This window comes from Epinephelus lanceolatus, chromosome 6 (genome assembly GCF_041903045.1).
Source record: "Epinephelus lanceolatus isolate andai-2023 chromosome 6, ASM4190304v1, whole genome shotgun sequence".
NCBI classification, from domain to species: Eukaryota; Metazoa; Chordata; class Actinopteri; order Perciformes; family Serranidae; genus Epinephelus; species Epinephelus lanceolatus.
The window spans coordinates 46,434,640-46,455,539 of record NC_135739.1 but is presented as its reverse complement, the minus strand read 5'-3'; the positions used below and the strand labels follow the sequence as shown (position 1 = coordinate 46,455,539).

At 41.0% G+C, this 20,900-nt stretch overlaps 1 protein-coding gene across 1 annotated transcript in view; it reads right to left on the bottom strand.

Moving 5' to 3' along the window:
- Positions 1–20,900, bottom strand: part of LOC117253454 (uncharacterized) — a 154,021-nt gene that overhangs the window by 42,154 nt on the left and 90,967 nt on the right. Inside the window, exons 11-12 of the mRNA XM_033620922.2 lie at positions 20,132–20,196; positions 569–718 (exon numbers count right to left, since the gene is read on the bottom strand). Coding sequence (XP_033476813.2) covers positions 569–718; positions 20,132–20,196 — 215 coding nt within the window. The remainder of the gene's footprint in view (positions 1–568; positions 719–20,131; positions 20,197–20,900) is intronic.

Genomic DNA, 20,900 nt, shown 5'->3' with positions numbered 1-20,900 from the left:
AGTAAAATCTTGCTCTTCAATCAATAATGTGGTGGGATTCATTACAGTAAGTAAAGTAAGTACAGTGAGTATAATCCAAACTGACTACAGGAGAAGATCCCAAACCATTATGCAAAAATGGAGATGGATACATCAGATATTTACCTACAGATAAAAGGGGGAACACTCTGGACTGATGCACATATTCATATCAGTGTAACAAGGATACAAGGATACAGGGAACAAGGAAAAATGTAGCAATGTCTCATTGGATTTAATCAATCTATCTATTATATCATAGATCAGAGACAGGTCCGCCATGCTACAGTTAACTGGACTGCAATCAGATTTTTTGGACTCAAACCACTTCAGACAAGCCACTTAGAAGTGATGAAACCTGGTTCATCTAATGTCTGTGGAAACATAATTGAATCAACTGTAAAGCATGTCCAATGCAGGGCAGATTAGGAAGTGCCTGACCTTAATGACAGAGAATATGTTTAGACAGCAATAGACTGCAGAAGTGGGCCCGTTGGATTTGATGAAATGCACAAAAAAGAACAAGAGATCATTCAGAGTAAAGACTCACTCTTCTAGTGAGATGTTGGAGTACTGCAGAGGGGAGACAGAGGGAGGAGGACCAAACAGGCTTGCAGGGTCGGGCTGGGTAGTTGTCTCAGCTGCCAGTCGCCTCTCTGGTATCGATGTCTGGGGCACGATTTCCAGCACTGCCCAGCACCTGAAACACACACACACACACACACTGACAGTTACTTAGGGAAGATCCAAATTAGTATCTCCATTAAAAACATGGCATTCAATGGAGCAAATATACATCCACTCATGTGTTGCCATTCTCAATATGCAAGCTCCAACTAATGCTGGGTTCAGACTACACATTATCATCCTGAAATACAGCCCGATGCAGCTGTCATATGGTGGCGGCTCGCATAGTGAAAGACAAGTGACGTGCGCGAATATCGTTTTATCCCGGTTAGTGTCATAGTAGACGACATGCACAGCTACATCTGGGATGCCTCACAACGTCCCAACAGAAAGTCTGGCATGTCTGATTTTCTTGTCTTTCACGACTTCTCCCATTACAGACGTAAATTTGACCAATTCAATTCAATTCAATTTTTTTGGATCAATTATTTTGTTTTTTGTGTTTCCTACATAGAAGAGAAGTGACATACATTATGTAGTTACATATGCACATAAATGAACAATATAAGCAGCCATTCTCTCCTCACATATACCCGTGGCGATTCACCTCCCCACCCACCCCTAGATCTACAGAGAAAATTTATACGTCATCATCATCATCATCATCATCATCATCAGTATGTTATGTCACAGCAATTATTTATCCAGCAGCACCTTTACCTTAATTGATACATCTGTCCATAGCAGATTAGTTTTCTCACTTGCACCATGCATTCTCGCCACAGAAAGCTCAAAAACAATCACACCCAGAAAAGTGTTCAAACAATGTCTACGTGTTAATGTGTGAGGTGGTTGCCAGCGGAGAGCAAGCACCTTTTTGGCTGCAGTCAAGCCTGCTAAAAACACATTTTTTAAAGGATATGGTAACTGGAGATTATGTAGGAGCACGACTGTGGGTGAGCATGGAATTACAGTTCCCAGCATATCAGACAGTGTGGAGGACACCATTTCCCAAAAAGACGCCACAGCACAGCATTTCCAAAACATATGTAAGAACCAACATGCCCATCAGGACAGAGATCACACAGTGGGGATGTAATAATTTTCATTGCGTGGCGTTTTCTAGTTGTAAGGTAAGTCCTATGTATAAAATTCAAGTGGATCTGTTGGTGATCTGGATTCTTAAATGAATCAACAACTGAAGACCACACTTTGTTCCATGAAATACATTTATCTTCATCTGATAAATCCAGGTCTCTGGACCACACACTCTGTATATGCAGGGGCTTGTAAGAAGATTTAGAGAGCTGCAAGTACAGTACAGAAACCAAGCTCTTGGTATCACCGTGCTTGTCTAAAAGACCGTGTAAAATGTAAGATGGAAGTTGTGTTTTCCATGGTACACCATATGCCTTCATGGAGGACCTTAACCGAAGATATAAGGAGAAAGAGAACCCAGGGAGGTCATATGTAGCACACAGGTCCTCAAAGGAGCGGAGACCATTGTCAACAAAAACGTCCTTAAAACAATTATGCCTTTATCATTCCAAATTGGACTATTCAGATGCCACTTCTGGACTGACTTACAAATTTTCTCAGCAGAACACCACACAGTGAGAAGAAAAGAAATGATAGGTCTTAGACGAAGCTTTGAGCGCTTCAGAGGAATTGCGGAGTGCACCAGATCTTGCAGCCTGTGAGGTCTCCAAGAAACTATTGCATTAGGATTAAACCATGTCAATTCAATTCAATTCAATTCAATTTTATTTATAAAGCCCATTATCACAAATCGCTAGACTTGCACCGTTTTTGGGCCGATTTGCAGAGTGTTTGGATGGCCGATTCCGATTTCTCTTTTTTCAAACCACTTTACAGCACACAAGATACTGCAATATTTTCTATCTTTGCTTTATTAGAATATTTAAACCAAGATACAACCAGCTCAAACAAACAAACAAACAAAAACAGTGACACGGGTTAAGAAACATTTTCCTTTTTGCTCAAATATAACTTCAGGTACAGTATTACAATACATAAGTAAAAAAGGCATACATAATTAAAAACATAGATAAATAAAATAAAAATTCTTGGTGTATAGCATTTGTGGGTAATTTCTTGAAAAGCCAAAAAAGAAAAAATATCTCCTGTGGAAAATTCACACAGGTCTTCGGGACGTGCCCTCTAGTAAATGCGTGGACACGCGCCTCGTCAGTTTCAAGCATCACAGTGCAGCAGTGAATGCTCCGCAGTTAAGTTTAACACAGAAAATTAACAACTTTCTCCTTCTCTGTCTTGATGTGTGTGTGCCTGACTGATTAAGGTGAGAAGCCGCCCATGTTTCACTTCCTGACATTGCCCAAGCCGTGAGTTGCACATGTGGTCACATGGCCAATCACGTGAAAACCGGTCCGATTTCGAGCACTGCCGATTAATCGGTGCAAGTCTACATCACAGTTTGCCTTAGAGGGCTTTACAGCATATGACATCCCTCTGTCCTTTCGGACCCTCACAGCGGAAAAGGAAAAACTCCCCCAAAAAACTCTTTAACAGGGAAAAAACACAGAGTAGTCTGCTGCCGTGGACAACTGTGTGGCAACAACACCCCAGCCTTTTCCTCTTGAGACTACCTAGAATGATGTCACTAAATAGCAGAGGCACTTTAGGAACCTGGTAAGTACTGCCATTAGCATCAAGCTAGCAAAGAATGTATTTCTTCATTATGGAGTAGTATACAAAGGAATAAAATTCACATTTAGTCGCAGGGCTTTTACTAACCACAACTGTAGAGGGTACCAGTTTCATTTGAAACTTTAGTAACAGGCTTTTATTTCCAGACACAGGCCTTTATTTCTCATTCCCTCTGTATTTTTCTATTTTTACTTTTAATCAGCTCCTGTTTACCCTGTTAAAGTTAATGTATTGCACCTGCTGTAGCTGTTAAAATTAAAATGAAAAAGTCCCTTATAATTTTGGGTTAGAGAATCCCTTCATTTCCTAAAAGGATTTTATCATGAGCTATTTGCAAGATAATAATAGCAATAATGATAAATGATAAATAAAAATGTTGTGTCATCTGAGCCCAGCATTAGGGTGCTTTCACACCTGTAGTTTGGTTCAATTGTTCTAGATCAAGGTAAAAAAAAAAGATGCATTGTTGCATGTAATCCAGTTCCTCTTCACACATTCTAAAAACAAACTAAGAGGATTAAACAGGTATAAACAGTTATACAGACTAACAAGTAACTCCTTAACTGGCCAATGTTGGCACACACACACAGACACACACACACACACACACACACTGAGCTTAACCACCACTGCCACTAAGCTGCACTACTCTATATATTATTCTATATATTATTATGACTACGTGTCATGTGAACAGGCACCCACAGAGAATTATCAATTATCATCGGCTCTGCTGAGTGTTCCACATTTTTAGCTCATTGTTGTGAGTCCATGCCACACACCTTTACTGTTTTGATCCAGTCTGACCACACCAGCAGCTGTTTAAAGTTAAAAAAAAAAAAAAAAGCAACACTACTAAACAACACTAGCCTCGCATCACCAGGCTCTTCACGTACAGCGAAGAGCCTGGTTTCCATTCACTCTGAATTTTGTATGGATTCTGGTTACGGTCTAGAGAGCAGATCCGGAATTCACCAAATTCACCAAAGTAAAAGTGTTCACCAAAGTAAAACTTTAAATTCTGGCGCACCATCGATTTACAATAAAAGAAAAAGGTTAACTTAATGGCTTGGGGCTTTTCTTGTAAATTATATTCTTTAAATTAAAAAGTTTCACCGCATTTTTATTACCTTGGTGCTTTTATTTTGACGGAAAGGCACATCCATCGAATTCCGGATCGTGTCTCTCTCGCCCTGGTTCTGGTTCCGTACCAAAACGGCCACTAAACGGCCCCAGACTAGCAACACAGTGAAGCATTTAGCACCTTCAGTAGGTGAAGAGCAAAACAGAGCTAAATGTGAGTAAATACTGGACTTGCATTTATTAGGTGGCCAGAAACAACATGCTAATGCCAATGCTAATGTTTAATGTTGTTAATTAATGTTTAAACAGGCAACTATTTGCACATGTTAGCAACATCAACAGCAGCTTTACCATCTAATTGTAAATTACTTTTCAGGTTTACTGACAATAATTTTACAATGCAGCATGCACATTTTGGACTGTTTTAGTTGGTTTCATCATCTCTGCTTCACCATGACCATCCAAATATTTATTGAGGGTTGGTCACTGACATTCAGAAACATAAATACCCTCCACAACATGGGGCCATTGGCTACATATGTCCAAGGTCCAGAATTTTTCCAAGCAAACACCTATACTTCCATAGTACATAGTATTTAGACAAAAGCAGCCTTTCATTATTGAATAATTTAATCAATAAGTGTTACATTATAAATAAAAAAAATACTATAATGATAAATTAAAAGTAAATAAAACAAAATGTTACATGTTACATAACAGCATGTGAAAAAAAAGTGTTAAATAAAATGTTAGATGAGAGCTTTGAGTTTGTCCCCCATCTTGCATAAAGATATGGCACATGCCGCATTCCATTTACAAAGGCCACCCAAACCTGCAATATGCCATCTTTATGCATTGTAGTGGCACAGTGCCGGGACTGAGGACAGAGACATAGGGCTCTAGTTTCACAGAAAGGGTGAGGTGGGGGCGCAGCGCACCTGCACTTTGCCAACTGGGTGTGGCCAGGCAGATTTTGCAAGTTTGGCACACCGTGCGCGCTGGCGCAGCTACTCGTCTGTCCCACCTCCGTCCTTCCTACCTGCGCAAGTCGGAAAGAGGGAGGAGAGAAGGCGTGGAGTGGGTTTTACACACATCACACCAATCAAATGAGCCCCTCTCCTCGCCCTTAAATGCGCCGCGCGAAGGCGTAATGAGTTTACTCAATTCGCCATGGCAGAAGAGAGCAGCAGCGTCAGACGGCCAAACTTCTCCCCGGAGGAAACTGATGTTTTGGTTCGGGAGGTCCAAGCTCACAGTGTCCGAATATACGGAACTGCGAGCAGACCTCCACGGGCTGATGATGCAAAGGTAGCCTGGGAGGAGGTCACCACAATTGTAAATCAATGTTGCGTTTCTCTTGTGCGCGCACGCTCTCTCTTTCTCTCTCGCAGTCTCACTCTGTTTCTTTTCTTTTGACTTTTCTAAGATGACAGATGCTGAATATATACTCCCTATCTGATGCTGTGGCTGTTTGTGGTTGGCTGAGAGGGATGTGAACTCATTAGTTTGCAGCTGTGTTAATCAAATCAGGTTGGGTTTCCATTACACGTGCCAAACGTGCCGAACGGTGCCAATCCCCTTTGATCTGATATCAGATGTGACGGGACAGTTGATATAGAGATACATTTATGTGCTGATTGCAGATAGTTGCATTGAATAGTGGTTTCTGTGGCTATTTATTGCATCCTTAATGTGCCTGATATTCTGGAAACCTGCCTGTGAGGTTTTGGTGACGTGTGCGCACTGTCCGCCGGTCAGCCAAACTTCAGCTTACACCAGCTGCGCTCCGCCTGCGCTGACAGTAGACCTGGTTTCAGCTAGCGAACTTTAAGTGCACCTTCGGCGAAGCCTTTTGGCACGAAACTGTCACTGCGCCAAGCTGGATCTGTTGACACCTCCGCCTGCTGTGCTGCCACACCCATCTCAGCGCACCTTGGTCTGCCAAACTACCAAACTGAGCGCGCCTCGGGTTGCGCTGCTTGAAACTAGCTCTGCGCAGGGTTCACCACCCTGCGCCACCCTGCGCTGCGCCGGGAAACTAGAGCCCATGGTCTGAGTGCCGTGGTGTGCATGTGTGTAAGAGAGGGAGAGAGTAACAGAGAGAGGGGGAGAAGGTGGAAGGTGGACTATTGCAAGCAATGTTCCTGTGAGTTACTGATAATTAATAACCCGTTATTTTCTAGTAATCCTTCCGAACCCACCCTTTGGGCTGTGGGTCTATAAAAAGCTAATAATAAGCTGACAGATGGATTTATATTGTCTCCAGTACCCACACATAATTGGGGTTGGTAAATCATTCCAAATAAGATTACTTTTATCACAACTGTTTTTGGGGAATGCTTCAATATAAGAAGAAAAAACTGCTAGATATCATAAATACAGGAATGTGTATTTTCCTTCTCAAATTTTATGCATTCATTCATATTCTACAGGCTGGGTGGGAAGTTATGGTGGAGGTTTGTGGTCTTATAAGGGAATTTTAGTTTTAACAGGGTGGCCCAAACTATTTTGGAGACTTTTCAAGAGACCGTGTAACATTGAAGGCATGGCAGTCTTATTTAGGCCTGGTTTCTCTTCTTCCCTTTTTGAGACAAGACTGTCTCCAAGGTTGACATGGAAACAGAGACTTATACTTTTAAAGCCTCGCAAGGACACCATCATGAATTAATGTCACATTTATCAGCAAGACTGAGCCGTGCTAGGTTGAAATGAAGCATGACTTTAGTTCTGGCACTGCGCTGAATCACAAAACATGCTCATTCAGGGAAATGAGATGATCTTTAGAAACTGACAATGTGTCACTCCTGCTATACTTGACATTGGCATTCATTTCCTTGTGTATTATTTGTACGCCATCGCTCAGTGCTGTATGTCTACTGGGTGCTCTGTCTGTGAGCTTTATTGTACTCCCCACTGAATGATTATTAAGGGAAGAATTTTAAGAGCAAAGCCTAGTCAGAAGATCACATTTGACTGCGTAACTTTAGTGGCTTAGTTCTATACTCTGTAAAATTCTAATTGTTTTAGCTCGTCTTTTCTGATGTAAATTAGCTTTGGCCTTTCATATCTATTATTTTAGGTTCTAGTGCCTTGGTTGCATCATGTGAGCAAAACAATCAGTACAAAGTGTTCTTGGGCAAACAGACCGTGTGGGTGTCCCCAGGTTCGACTGCCATTTTGGTTTATATATGTGCAGCAGGGCAAAGTGCAAAAGGCCTAGGTGAAGTGGAATATATATCGGAGGGTGTGGTATATCATAAATACACTCTCAGCCAATAACATCACTGCTCTTATAGCTCTGATACAGCCCAGCCAATAACAGTGATGCATGACGACAACAGCTCAAAAAATGCGAAGGACATCATATTGCTGTGTGGATGGTTTTGAGTGGTGAACACACAGCACCACAAATCTGCAGTCAGAGGCAAATAGTGTGAGTTTATATTACAGTTCATTTCTACACCTGGGTTATAAATAAAGAAGAAAATAATTTTTTTGCTGAAGTTGTTTACATGATCACGTCAATCCAACACTTTTCAGTTTTAATTCAGCTGTATGTCGTGTTATAAATGGTCACATCATATTGTAATTAATGTGATGCCAGCATTTGCATTTAGGAATGAAACATGAGACACCACTGTGGCTTAAAAAGGAAGTTGGAGAGAAGGCTGTGATGCACAGGATTAATAAACCCTCGTAAACCAATGTTTACCTCATGAAAAGCAGGATACTGAGTTATAACTGACCCAAGTGATGTGTGTGGAGGTGTGTGTGGTTCTTCTGCAAATTTCCGATGTTATTTGCACATGAGCCAATCAAGGTAAACACAGTTGCCCTCTGGTGAGGCACCACTCAGATCAGAGGCTGCAGATTTATCACCATCCATGTCCTGCTGCCTTCAGATGCTGCAGGGATTAAAGCAATTCTTACCTTTCTTGCATTTCACACAGCACTCAGAAAAAATTTGAACATCCACAACTCTCGCCTCCCTCCAAAGTCCCTGCTCCTGCAACTCCACCTCCCTCCAAAGGCCTACTCCCCCCTCCTCCATTACGTCCTCATTATGTCTATGATAGACGTAGGCATTGGCAAGGTAATGTTAGATACACGGAAGAGGAGAACAAGTGTAACGTTACAACCAAGACAGTCAAACGCAATCCTGGAGTTTTAAAACTCAACCGGAGTCAGTGATGACTGATGAGTTTTACAATAAGGTTACAGTGCTAACGTTAGACAGTAACGTTAACATTACTAGTAAGTGGAAACGCACAAGGAAGATTCCATTTCAGGGGCTACGCTACAGTAGGCTAACGTTAGCCATTAGCAACTGGATGCTATGTTGTCATATATAACGTTATGAATTGAACTGAACTTCTTTATTTGTCATTTTTATGCGCAGCACAAAAACAAAATGATATTTTGCATACCCCAAGCAAAAAGCAATAGTAGTGCAATAGTAAGTTGAAAAGGGTCGATATTTCACAGTCAAAAACTCCACATCCTGAGAGCAGAACTGGGAGATCCTCTTGACATCACAGCACCATGAATTGTTTGTGCATATTGCCAGATCACCACCACGGAGCTTACCAAATGATGCAGCCTGTCTGTCTGCTCTGTGTAGTGTTAGCCCCGTTAGCTCAACACTAGAGTCGCCGCAAGCATTGGTCACACCTCCATGTTGATTCAAACTTAGAGGCAAACTGAAATACTTGTCCAGCAGAAACTATGCGACCATCTCGTCCCTTTTTAGCTCAGGATGAAGCTGCATCAGTCTTCATCATCGTTCGAAACGCGAACGGTTATGTCAGTCAGAGGCCTCCATGTGGGGGAGGCAGACAGGACAGGAGAAAACTGACCAATCATTGCATTCGGTCCGAATGCAATGATTGGTTGGAGTTTTCTTAGAACCATATGAGAATGGTATAATTATGAGTTTTTATTTCTGGTGTAATTCACTTGCATTTTAGTGTGCCATCAGCTTATTAATAGCATTTTAACCTAAACAAAGAAAAGTGTAAAATTTCCAGAAAGGTAAGTGTTGCTTTAAATGGCCTGAAGGAGAAGCTTTCATACAGTTTCATACGGTGGACAACAGATACAGTGCTGTGAGAATCACTCATTGTCATTTATCAATCAGTAAAGACTGGGTCTGTACTGACAAACCTGCTCTAAACTCTAAACATGTGGTGAGACTGGCTGTTTTCATGTTTGTATGTATACCAAAAAAAGTGATGTACCAGAATTCATACGTAACCCATGTAAGAGGAAATACTACTACAGCATTGTTTTGAATTCAATTTCAATTTTCAATTTTATTTATAAAGATCAATATCACAAATCACACTTTTGGCTGAGAGGTCTTTACAGCATATGACATCCCTCTGTCCTTGAACCCTCACAGCAGATAAAGAAAAACATGACCCACAAAAACTCTAAGGAGAAAAAAAAGATAGAAACCTCAGCAAAATAATTACTTTTATAGACTGTAACATACCTGAGGTGGATAGGTTAACAGGAGACACAAGCTCGGCCATCGAAAAGGGTGCATTTGTCCGCCTGTACGTGATGCACTTTTGCTTCTAAAGATTGCTTGTTTTTCTGTCCTTACATGCACAGGAGTTGTTGAACTTGTGGCAACAAACACTGTTGGTAACAACTCTTGTGAGGTATGACATACTTCCTAGTGTTTTGCTCTCTCTGCCACTGACACTGAGAGCAGGGCCTCTGTGTGTGTGACACAGAGGGCTCTAGTTTTGCAGACCAGGCGAGGCGGAGGAGCAGCGCACCTGCGCTCCTCCACGGGCTGATGAAGCAAAGGTAGCCTGGGAGGAGGTCACCACAATTGTAAATCAATGTTGCGTTTCTCTCGTGCGCGCGCGCTCTCTCTTTCTCTCGCGCTATCTCACTTTGTTTCTTTTCTTTTGACTTTTCTAAGATGACAGATGCTGAATATATACTCCCTATCTGATGCTGTGGCTGTTTGTGGTTGGCTGAGAGGGATGTGAACTCATTAGTTTGCAGCTGTGTTAATCAAATCAGGTTGGGTTTCCATTACGCGTGCCAAACGTGCCAAACGGTGCCATATTGAGGGGGTGGATGGGTCAAACAAAAACAGGACTTTCCCCAGGTGACCGATGTTCGTGTCACACGTGAAACCATGTGAACTTGGTACGTCATCACCATCTTTTTTTTCCTAAAAATAACCACAGTAAGTTTACGCAAGCTCTTCTCATAAACTTTACTTATGTCTTCCTATGAAAAGTAACGCACCCAAATTTGTATGTACCCCATGTAATGATGAGCCAGCCAGACTTTCCCCAGGAGACGTGTGTTCAGAACCGTGTGAACTCTGAGTGAACACCATTTCAACGTAAGTCCTCACTGTGTTTCTTTTCCTAAACCTAACCACAGTATCTTTACTTATTTAAACCAATCCTCAGTAATTTTACATTAATTGCGCAACTTTACGTTAAGGACGTAATGTCATTCGTGGTGTACTAGTTTGTGGGATATCATATGAACCATTCTATGAGGATAAGCTGCTCTACATTATGTATGTAATGTGATGACGCCATTTGTCGAATCTAATTAGTAAGTTATCATATGAACCGTTATATGTGCATTTTCGTAATCATACAAACTGTTGCATGACGATATGTGGGTGTCATTTTTCTGTCATTTACTGTTTCCAAAGTCAAGAATAAGTTACCATCTTATCATTCAGTTATCATCAGTAGTACCATCAGTAGTTGTTGGTATCTAATCTGAAGATGGTCACACTAGGTTATGCAAAGGATAAAGTATCTCAGACTATAACAATATAACTGAGACTGTACTGTCAACTGCTACATCAAGTGTGGTATTATTTGCAGCTAGGATATGTGTATTATGAGAGATAATCATGTCTGACCAGCAGTCCCAAAAAGGCCCCCAATAGGGATTTCCCCTTGGATTCGCAAAGTGTTTAAGTCTGGTGGAAATCAGTCTGATAATCCTTTAGGGTACAGCTAGTCTTTGAAGGTTTTCTAAAAAACAAAAGCAGGAGACTGGGAAACTGAGGATGAATCACAAGTTCTTTGTTTGAAACCAAAGGCCATAAAGTTAGGCTGCGGGAAGGGAGAGAGAGAGAGAGAAAGCAAGTCATGGACAAGTAAGTTTTCTCCTCTCTCTGCGGCACTGGCTGTTGGTCTCATTGAATCGGCAGTGCACAGTGCAGCTCTGAGAGATTTATCCATTCATTTGTTGTGGCTACGCTCGAATGCACCCAACAACACACCATTTCTATTTTATTCTACTAGTCTTTCACTCTGCTGGGTGGCTCAACAGAATTATGTCCCCAACGATAATTATCAATCAAAATTATGGTCTAAAAAATGGAGGCAGAGAAAATTGCTTACCAGGACGTCAAGCAGGAACAGGACCCCAAAAAGAAGTAGTGTGATAAGAGAGAGAGAGAGGTGAGAGAAAGCAAGGCGAGAGAGAGGATTTGCATCTGTGCACTGTAAGCTATGATGATTTCAGTCAACTTATGGTAACAAACTGTGCCAGACTACAGGCCTTTTGAAGAACAAATAATGACAACTCAAATGCTTTACATTAACTTCTTGGTTCAGTGTTTGAAAGTAACTAGCTTGTAGAATGTGTTGCACCTGAGGGCAACAGTGTTTAGCTGTTACAATGTTTGTGCTAAAAGATTCAATTTAATTCCATTTTATTTATAAAGCCCAATATCACTATTCACACTTTGCCTCAGAGGGCTTTACAGCACATGACACCTCCTTGGACCCTCACAGCAGATAAGGAAAAACTCCACCCAAAAAAAACCTTTAACAGGGCAAAGTGGTAGAAACCTCACAAGGAACTACAGAGGAGAAGATGATGCAAAAAACCCCTTCCGTCATAAAGATATGCAGAAAGCATAAAAAATGTTAAAATGGGGATAACAACACAACACACACTTCAGGACAGCCTCTCCTTGAGGGCTTCATGGTGTTGCAATTGTAAAGATAGAAGTGAGAGCATGAAGGTTTTGAAATCCTGCCCACTTTCTTAAGTATGCATACCTTGCTAGCTACTTCATAAAGCTGGCCTACCTGATGCGGAGGGGGCCTTTCAAATGCTATTTGATGTCCCGACAAATACTTTATTTAAAACATAATGACCCCTAATGCACACTAATTCCGTTTCATTGAGGTTTTGAGCTTTGTGAAGTGGCATGGTTGCAAAATTCATGGATTCTGCCGATGTTAATAGACAGTTAAAATACAATTTCATTGTTGTGTTACACCAGTCCAGTCACCAGAAGAAAATGTTAGCATAGTATGTTTCTGCCACGAATACATTAAATTTGTATGTTTTATATTTATCATATCAACGTTTTGAAAGTGACATAGTATGTCCTCCTGAACCTGAACTTTTGTATGGTATGTATTTTTAATTTCTCCTAGCTGAGAAAAAAACTTGGCAACGGTGATAAATTCCCAATGTCTTCAAACAAGTACTCTCTCATTACCACTATCTTAGCTTGTTACTGTTGCTAAAATTGGTCAAATTTCTGTCATATCAAACTACACGTTTTTAATCATAAATAAATAGGTTTCAACCAACCAACCGAATTTTAACAGGTTTTGTACCTTGTCCATTTTTGTGTCAGGGTCAGCTGCAGACTGACCTTGTTTTTCACATGAATTAGTGTATTGTGCTCTTACTACCACTAGATGGCACAAAAAGAGTATCCACGAATGAGGACAACAGGCCTAGGTTAAGCAGATTGAAGTAGAAGGTCCAGGAAACCCACAGTGCAGTGTCCTCATATGAGATCACAGGGTCTCAGGAGGATTGGGTGATCAGGTGATTTAGCGACTCATCGCTGTGTCTCCTGTGACTTTTTAGACACCAAACGTGGCTGTTTTTTAGATACCTGATGCTGTTTTCCACCAGGCAGAGAACCACTAAAAGCAGTTGTTTTTTACAGAGACAGTGCTGCTTTCCCCGCGGGGATTTTGCTCCCAAAACCGGGCATTTTAAGCCTAAACCTAACTACACGCAGGTTAACCACAGCGTTGCTAAAAAAAAACAAACTTTCAACATATTTGCTACATAATAACATAAAAATATAACATATCCATGGTTTGCAGAAACACAGAAAGCCAACATATTTCCTGGCAACTGGGATGGTTACACACAAGGGTTTCTAAAAAGGCTGTAAGAGCTTACTATAGGTTTTTAACGACCCCAACACTCTACAGCCAAGGTAGAGTCTATTGATCATTTGAATGGCTCATAGTGCCCTATTATCCCACCAGAACACTGCGATTTCTTAAGTCTCCAAAAGTAGAACAGGAGCCAGAGCCTTCAGCTATCAGGATCCTCTTCTGTGGAATTATCTTCCTGACTTTCCTCTTTGATAAAGCTTATAGTTAGGGCTGGCTTGGGCTTGTCTTGGACCAGCCTCTAGTTAGGCTGACATAGGCCTAGTCTGCCGGGGGACCTCCTATAATACACCGAGCACCTCTCCTCTCTCTCTCCTTTGCTAACATTCATGTCCTGTTACTGCATTTTGCTAACTCAGCTCTATCGAACGTCACTAGCTCGGCTTCTTCTCCAGAGCCTTTGTGCTCCACTATGTGGCAGGTTACCTCGTATCACAGCTGCGCCTGGATCGTGTGACGTGGTTTTGGTCCTGCCTGATGCCGCCTACTGCTGCTGTTGTTATTAGTCATACTCCTACTGTTAACAGATGATTATTGTCACATACATATACTATCATATATTAACATATACTTACAACATATTGTCCCACAATGGCCGTAATTATTATTAGAATATTATTACTATTAATGTTGTTGTAAGCTACTGTCATTGCTGTCTGTCCTGAATCTCTCTCTGTCTCTCTTTATGTCTCATTTTGTCATATGGAACACTAAATTTTTTATGTTAATCTGTTCTGTACAACATCTATGTCTGTCCGTCCTGGAAGAGGGATCCCTCCTCAGCTGCTCTTCCTGAGGTTTCTACCATTTTTTCCCCCATTAAAGGGTTTTTCCTTATCAGCTGTGAGGGTCATAAGGACAGAGGGATGTTGTATGCTGTAAAGCCCTGTGAGGCAAATTGTGATTTGTGATATTGGGCTTTATAAATAAAATTGATTGATTGAATGGGTCAGTGCAAAAGAGGTGTGAACTGTAAGATATGCTGTAGTTTTGGGCCTTGTTGACTATTGTTTTACAAAAAATGAACCTGCAGTCACAGTGATAGCCTCTTTGAACTTAGCTGGACTGGCTGATCTTTGATGCAAATGAAGCTATGAGACTCTACAAACTCATTGAGGCAAATGGCACCGCCTTGGTCGAAGTCCTTTTGTTACCAGGATCGTGAGAATCACATGCACTGTGCTCCTAGAGGTGCAAAGCACAGACTAAGGAAGAGGCACATTGGGATTCCAAAAAAGTGGCAAGGGGTAAACTGATAGTGAACAACTCATCTCTTAAAAGTCATTTGAACCACAGTTCCAAATAGACCTTAATAGACTCCCTGATGCATCCATCAGATAAAGACTGATGAAGAGGCAACCTCTGAGATCTCTTCCACTAAGGATCCATTGGTTGGGAGCTATCAGTATATCATGCAGATTGGCCTGCCTGTCTTTCTTTGGAGCCCCCGGAGGACAAATTTAGAGGACAGATCTGTCTGTCTCAGACAGATTCACCATGGTGTGACACAGGCGGAGCAGCCATACTGAACTAAGTGATGTCAGCCCCTCTTGCTGTGTTGCCTAGAGGGACAGCATGGGATGGCAGCTAGCCTCATCTCCTCAGTGGGAAGGGCATTTTTGCCGGGAGGATGCATGAGGACTAAACAGGTGAAATTTGTCTTTCCAGGAAGATGAAAGATCCTTCCTGGCTTCTCTAGAAGGCTGACGTTTGCTTGTGGCACTCACCCCAAACCAGTTACTGAACTGCACAGCTGCACAACACACAAGCTACAGCTTCACTATGGTGAAGGTCTTCAGGGACTGTAAGTGGACACCAACAAAACACCAAAGGAGACCATCAACAACCAGGCCACCAGGAGGTATTTCTTTTAGCTATTTCACTTCATCCTTGTCCTTCTCCTAAACATCTCCTTGTCAGTTATGCAGACGGAGGTCACACATACACTCAGTGCCCGCTCACACCAGACAGCGGCACAATTACATTTATTTGCTCATTTATTGGAGTAGCTGGTGCTGGAAGCTTGGTGAAGTAATGACTAAATTTGTTATGTTACGCCATAGCTAAAATTGTTTGTGGCTAGTTTCATTCATGATAATTATATACAAAAATAGGGCTGGGCAATATGGCCAAAAATGTTATTACGATAAACATTTCCATATTAACTGATATTAGTAATTATCATGCTAAAAAGTCAAATCATTTTTTCTTTCAAGTTTAAAAGGCTGATTTTTTTCCTAACAGCTGAACACTTCACAAATCTGACTAGACAATTCTAGTCAAATAATGTCAGTTAATAAAACCATCCAGATCATATATATGACATACAAGTCAACTCAGTGCACCTTATGCCAGATCACCAAGAGGACCTGACAGTGCAAACGTGTCGGCCAATCTCAAAATCTGGGCGTAACATGATCTGGCCCCAAGCAGAAGAAGTATACTAGATGGAGGGTGACAAAGCACTGAAAACAAGGCCGACCTTCCCACCATCCAGTGTACACCACATTTCATCCAGCTTCCGTGTGAATCCACATGGATGAAAAGTTAAACACACAGCCCTGTTAGATCCATATGAAATAGAGCACTTAGCTGAAGGCTCATCTAACCATGCACTCAGTGAACTAAAAGTAAAAGGAGAGTTTAGGTTTTTGCAGTGCATTCATTGACCTAAGAACTCTGTATATGTGGAGAGAGAAAGTAAAGCCTGTTTACAGCGCACTGAAATAACTCTGAAATGTTATCATGAATCGATAAATGGAGCTCCCCTGTGAAAAAACTTGCCATTATAGAGCATTGCTTTGCCACGGAACACTGCTCTCAGAATCTGGTGTGTAGGTTGGACACAAAACAAAAAAACAGCAGCCTGAAGCTCATAAATCTCAGAGAAGTATCCCAGAGGAGAGAGACTTATTGTGTGGAGCTGCTGTAAGTTGTTTTGCCAGAAGCTGATCAGTAAAGTACATCAAAGGTCAGATACAGCCAATTGTTGGGCATAGCTCGGTGAAATTTGTCACGGCTGTGTATCTCATGCAAGCAGTGCAGCAGAGTATTTTCTTGAGATTAAAATGTAGTACCTGTTCATTTTATATTTTAAGTCTTTGGCTTTTTTCCCATTTGTCTTTAAAATCTGCCTGAAAAACATGGTGCACAATCTGAATTTAGAGAGGTGAAAGCTCTGAACTAAGACATGAATTATTGGATTTGATGGATATAGCATCATATATAAGGTTTAGTGTTTTGTCAGTCTTGCTAAGAGTGGGGATGATATGTAGAATATCCACTTAAAACATAAAAAGGTTGAAAATACATTCACTGGTGTGTGTAATCAGTTTCTTGGTGGTAGAGAAGTTGTAAAATGTGTTAATCAAGAAGTAATGTAACATAGCAAAGAAGGTAGGACAGAAATGAGCGTGTTGAACTGAGTTAGGAGAGTAGGCCTACTGGTCCATGCAATGCGTTCTCAGCCCAACTCATCAAATATTGCTTTGTCAGTGGACTGGACTTTCATGTCTACATATGACACACTTGGTACCCTCATATCACCATAAAAGGTGCCTTTTCATGATGGTGTCTGAAGCCAAAATCACTGACAAAGCAGCTGTACCTGATGAGTTGGGAATGAAAGCGGGCTGGTCCATGATATCCTTGGTGTTTGTGTTTGTACAAGGATTCCATTATTTGCACTATTATTATTTTGACATAAGTGATAGTCCAATGATATAGAATTGTACTGCCATAAAGTTGGGGACTTTGTGAGAGACAAATTAAAAATATAAAAGGTCACAATCAAAAAAAAAATAGCAGAGGCTGAGGTATCCTGACTGTAGTGCCTAGTTGGGATCAAACTTCAAAAACATTGGGCCTCATTCACTAGTATCTGCATAGAAATGTTCTTTGCGTACAAAATAATTGTGCATGCAAAATTATTGTTGGATTCATGACATGTGTGCAAGTCATCAGAGGGAAACCGTTCCTGTGTCCTCATCACAAAATTTAGTGCTGGAGTGGAGAGATGAAGATAAAACAGAACTTTTTGGATGCAATGAGCAAGGATATGTTTGGAGGAAAAAGGGTGCAAAATTTCATGAAAAGAACACCTGTCCAACTGTTAAACACAGGGTGGATTTAGGCTTGGGTGGTATCTATAAAATTAGATACTGCCCAAGCCTAATTCACAGTAAACAAAATTTTGAACATGGGTATCCAAAGCTTTGCATGCCACTGTAAATACAAAAAACATACACTTACAAACAAAAGGCAGAAAATATAAGCCTCATTGTGGCAGACTACATCACACATTTGTTATGTTCATATGGCCACTGTCTTGGATTGCTATCTATATTTAATGAGGAGAGTGGAGTTTAATTTCCACTGCAAAAAAGTGCAGTCTGACTCTGAACCTCAGCGTCCCTGAGGCTGGTTTCTATGTTAACGGTAGAATATAGCATGTTAAATGTTCTCTATACATGCATCTTAGACTCTTCAGTTTACGGACATTGTGGATGGTCTGTGCTCTCAGGTGCATCTGGAGTTCACTGCTGATGGTTGTAATACAAGATTGCCTCTCTCTGGACCATATTTGCTCTCCCATCCTGGGTGATGCTTTAACTGCTCTCCTTAAATGTCTGCTTAAGGTCTCAGAGAATCCTGCCTTTTCAACCAGTGCTGACGGTCTCTCTCTCTCTGTCTCCTGCAGTGTGGGTACATGTGATCATCTGACAACAGTGCTCAATGTCAGTCATGGTTGATCAAAAATCAGCTTATAATAGCTGAATTTTCTGTATGTTATTGGTTTAAAAGGGTCCTTTTGAACCCAATAAAACTTTCTAGGCATGACAGGCTTCAGCATTCATCCCAACCAAGCAATCTTACATCTGCTATCCTCCACTGCTGTCATCTCTACTTTCAACTTGTATGGACATTTCTTACAAAACCCTATTGTTGCTGTATCGCACAAGTTTCTTATTACTTCTAGAATCATCCAGCAAAACCTTATTATTTTAACAAACCACCTATTGCCAAAAGTATGACAAATCTTTTTCCTGGCAAGGATTTTAACACATTAGACAATCCAGACCTCCTTTCTTTGCCTAAAACAAAGCCATCCCCTTGAATTTCCTGCCTCCATAATCCCTGACCCTCTGCCTATGGAGAGGTTGTGGCATTTATTCACAGAAACAGATCAGCGTCCTGTGGTGCTCTCTCCTGGGAGACAATAAAACATATGCTCTCCTGGGGGGGGAAAGTTTCTGCCTTGGTACAAGAGTAAATTTAGAAAACTGGTAAATAGCACTTTGTATAAAATAATGTTTTCTGTGTGTTTTGGCTTAAATTTGCTTTGTCATAATCATTTTTCCATTTTTATTAATACAGAAGGTGCAGGACGTAATTCTGGAGAAATATAGTTGATTGTTGAGTGTCATTCAGGCCGTCAAACACTGATGCTTTGGGCTGGTTTGGTTAGAATACCAACCCAAGTTCATCAGTATTTAGAAACTTGGATATGAGACTCAACAGTCAATGATATTTTTCCACAATTACTTACTAAACCTTTAAAGAGCTTCCCTGACATCAAACAAAACTGTCAACTTGTTTCAGTCTGTTTCTATCTTCGGTCTGACGTTGTGTTCAATCGAACTGATTTCTGTTGGGGAGGGGAACTCAATTTTCCCCAACCAATCATTAGTGACCAGTGTATCCACCTGCATGGATCTGCATCATTAGAACGCCAGCAAATGCCTGCATGGAATAGGTGGAGTCTGCACATCATTTGACAGTTGTCTCAGCTGGCAGACACGTCAGATCCACCACTAAACTTCAGTGGCAAGAGTGGCATATAGGTCATCATGACTACATGGTTCATAAAAACACAAACAAGTCAAGGGAAACTGGTGAGACAGAGAACTAATGAATGTCATTCAGGCTTAAATAAAATCACATTGTGAGTGTCACTGTCCATGCAAGCATTTATTTGTCAACTAGGAAAGCTACCATGGCTTTTGCCCTGCAGGCTGACATTGATGTGTGTTTGGTCACAGTTTTCCAGGCCCTTGCTGTTACACCTTAAGTGGAGCACCAGTGCACTGAAATGGAGCAGACCAATTTCCTAATCTAACATCATTTTAAGTCCACACTGTAGCAAAACATAAACAAAACTGAAGCTATGATGTCAGGTGATATTGAAAACCCATGTCGATTTAGGACAGCCTTGATGGTAAAGCCAAAGCTGGCTACTGTTGTTATTACTCCTCATCGGTTCTGGGGCACCACTTAACAATGCCTGAAAATAGGTTAACCGTGACTCTGATTGGGAAATTGAGTCCCACCACAGTGCTCATCGGTTGTTGTTTTTTTTATTTTAATCGAGAAACTGTTTCATGTCATGATGCCAGACGAATCAGTTCAATCAAACTTCGTAGAATGGGCAGATTCAAAGGTCTGGACCCAGGCAATTAAAGAGCAGGACCAGAAGAGAAGAGTGTGGAGAAGAATGTGCTTACCAGAGGATGTTGAGCACAGTGCAGGTTGTCAGACCTCCAAGCACTGCTCTCCGAAACCACAGGATCTGGACATTAAAAAAGTAATGCAGCACATGTTGACCAAAGCAGAGTTACAACAGAGTTTTACAATAACACAGTATGATTATAACCAAATGATACAATATCAGTTAAACACGTTAAACAATAATATTGAAATATCAGCCAGGCTTAACCATACATAAAATGCAAATTTTATTTGCTGCCCACTCCATTTACATCCAGTCATTTTTGCACTTAAATGCTGCAGATAACTCTTTAAGGCATGTCAGTGACAGTGACAGTGATACACTTTCAGCCACTACAGTTGATGATTCTAACCTTGTCTTGTATGCTTTGTGTGTTTTATTTAAAATATCTGATTAATGCAATTGATCCATCTTCAAAAGCAATGACCTCAAACATACAAATCATGTCAGGGATGATGATACACTTTGCAGTGGTTTAGTCATGTCAGGTTTGGGTTATTTTTATGAAGCAGAGTATGTTATTGTAACAAAGACACTGAGAAATTGCTGTAGCAGAAAGGCAGGGTCGTAGCCAATGACATTGGGGCAGGAAGACATATAAAGGGTACTTTTTGCTTTGAGACATCCAACTGTTTTTATCTGCATATTCAACATGTACCAAAAAGAACCTGATGGGAAATTGTGGATTGGAAATTTGAAAAGAAAAAAAAAAGCCTTTTAACTTGGCTGAAGTGGAAAAGTTGGTGGACCAAACAAGTAAAAAA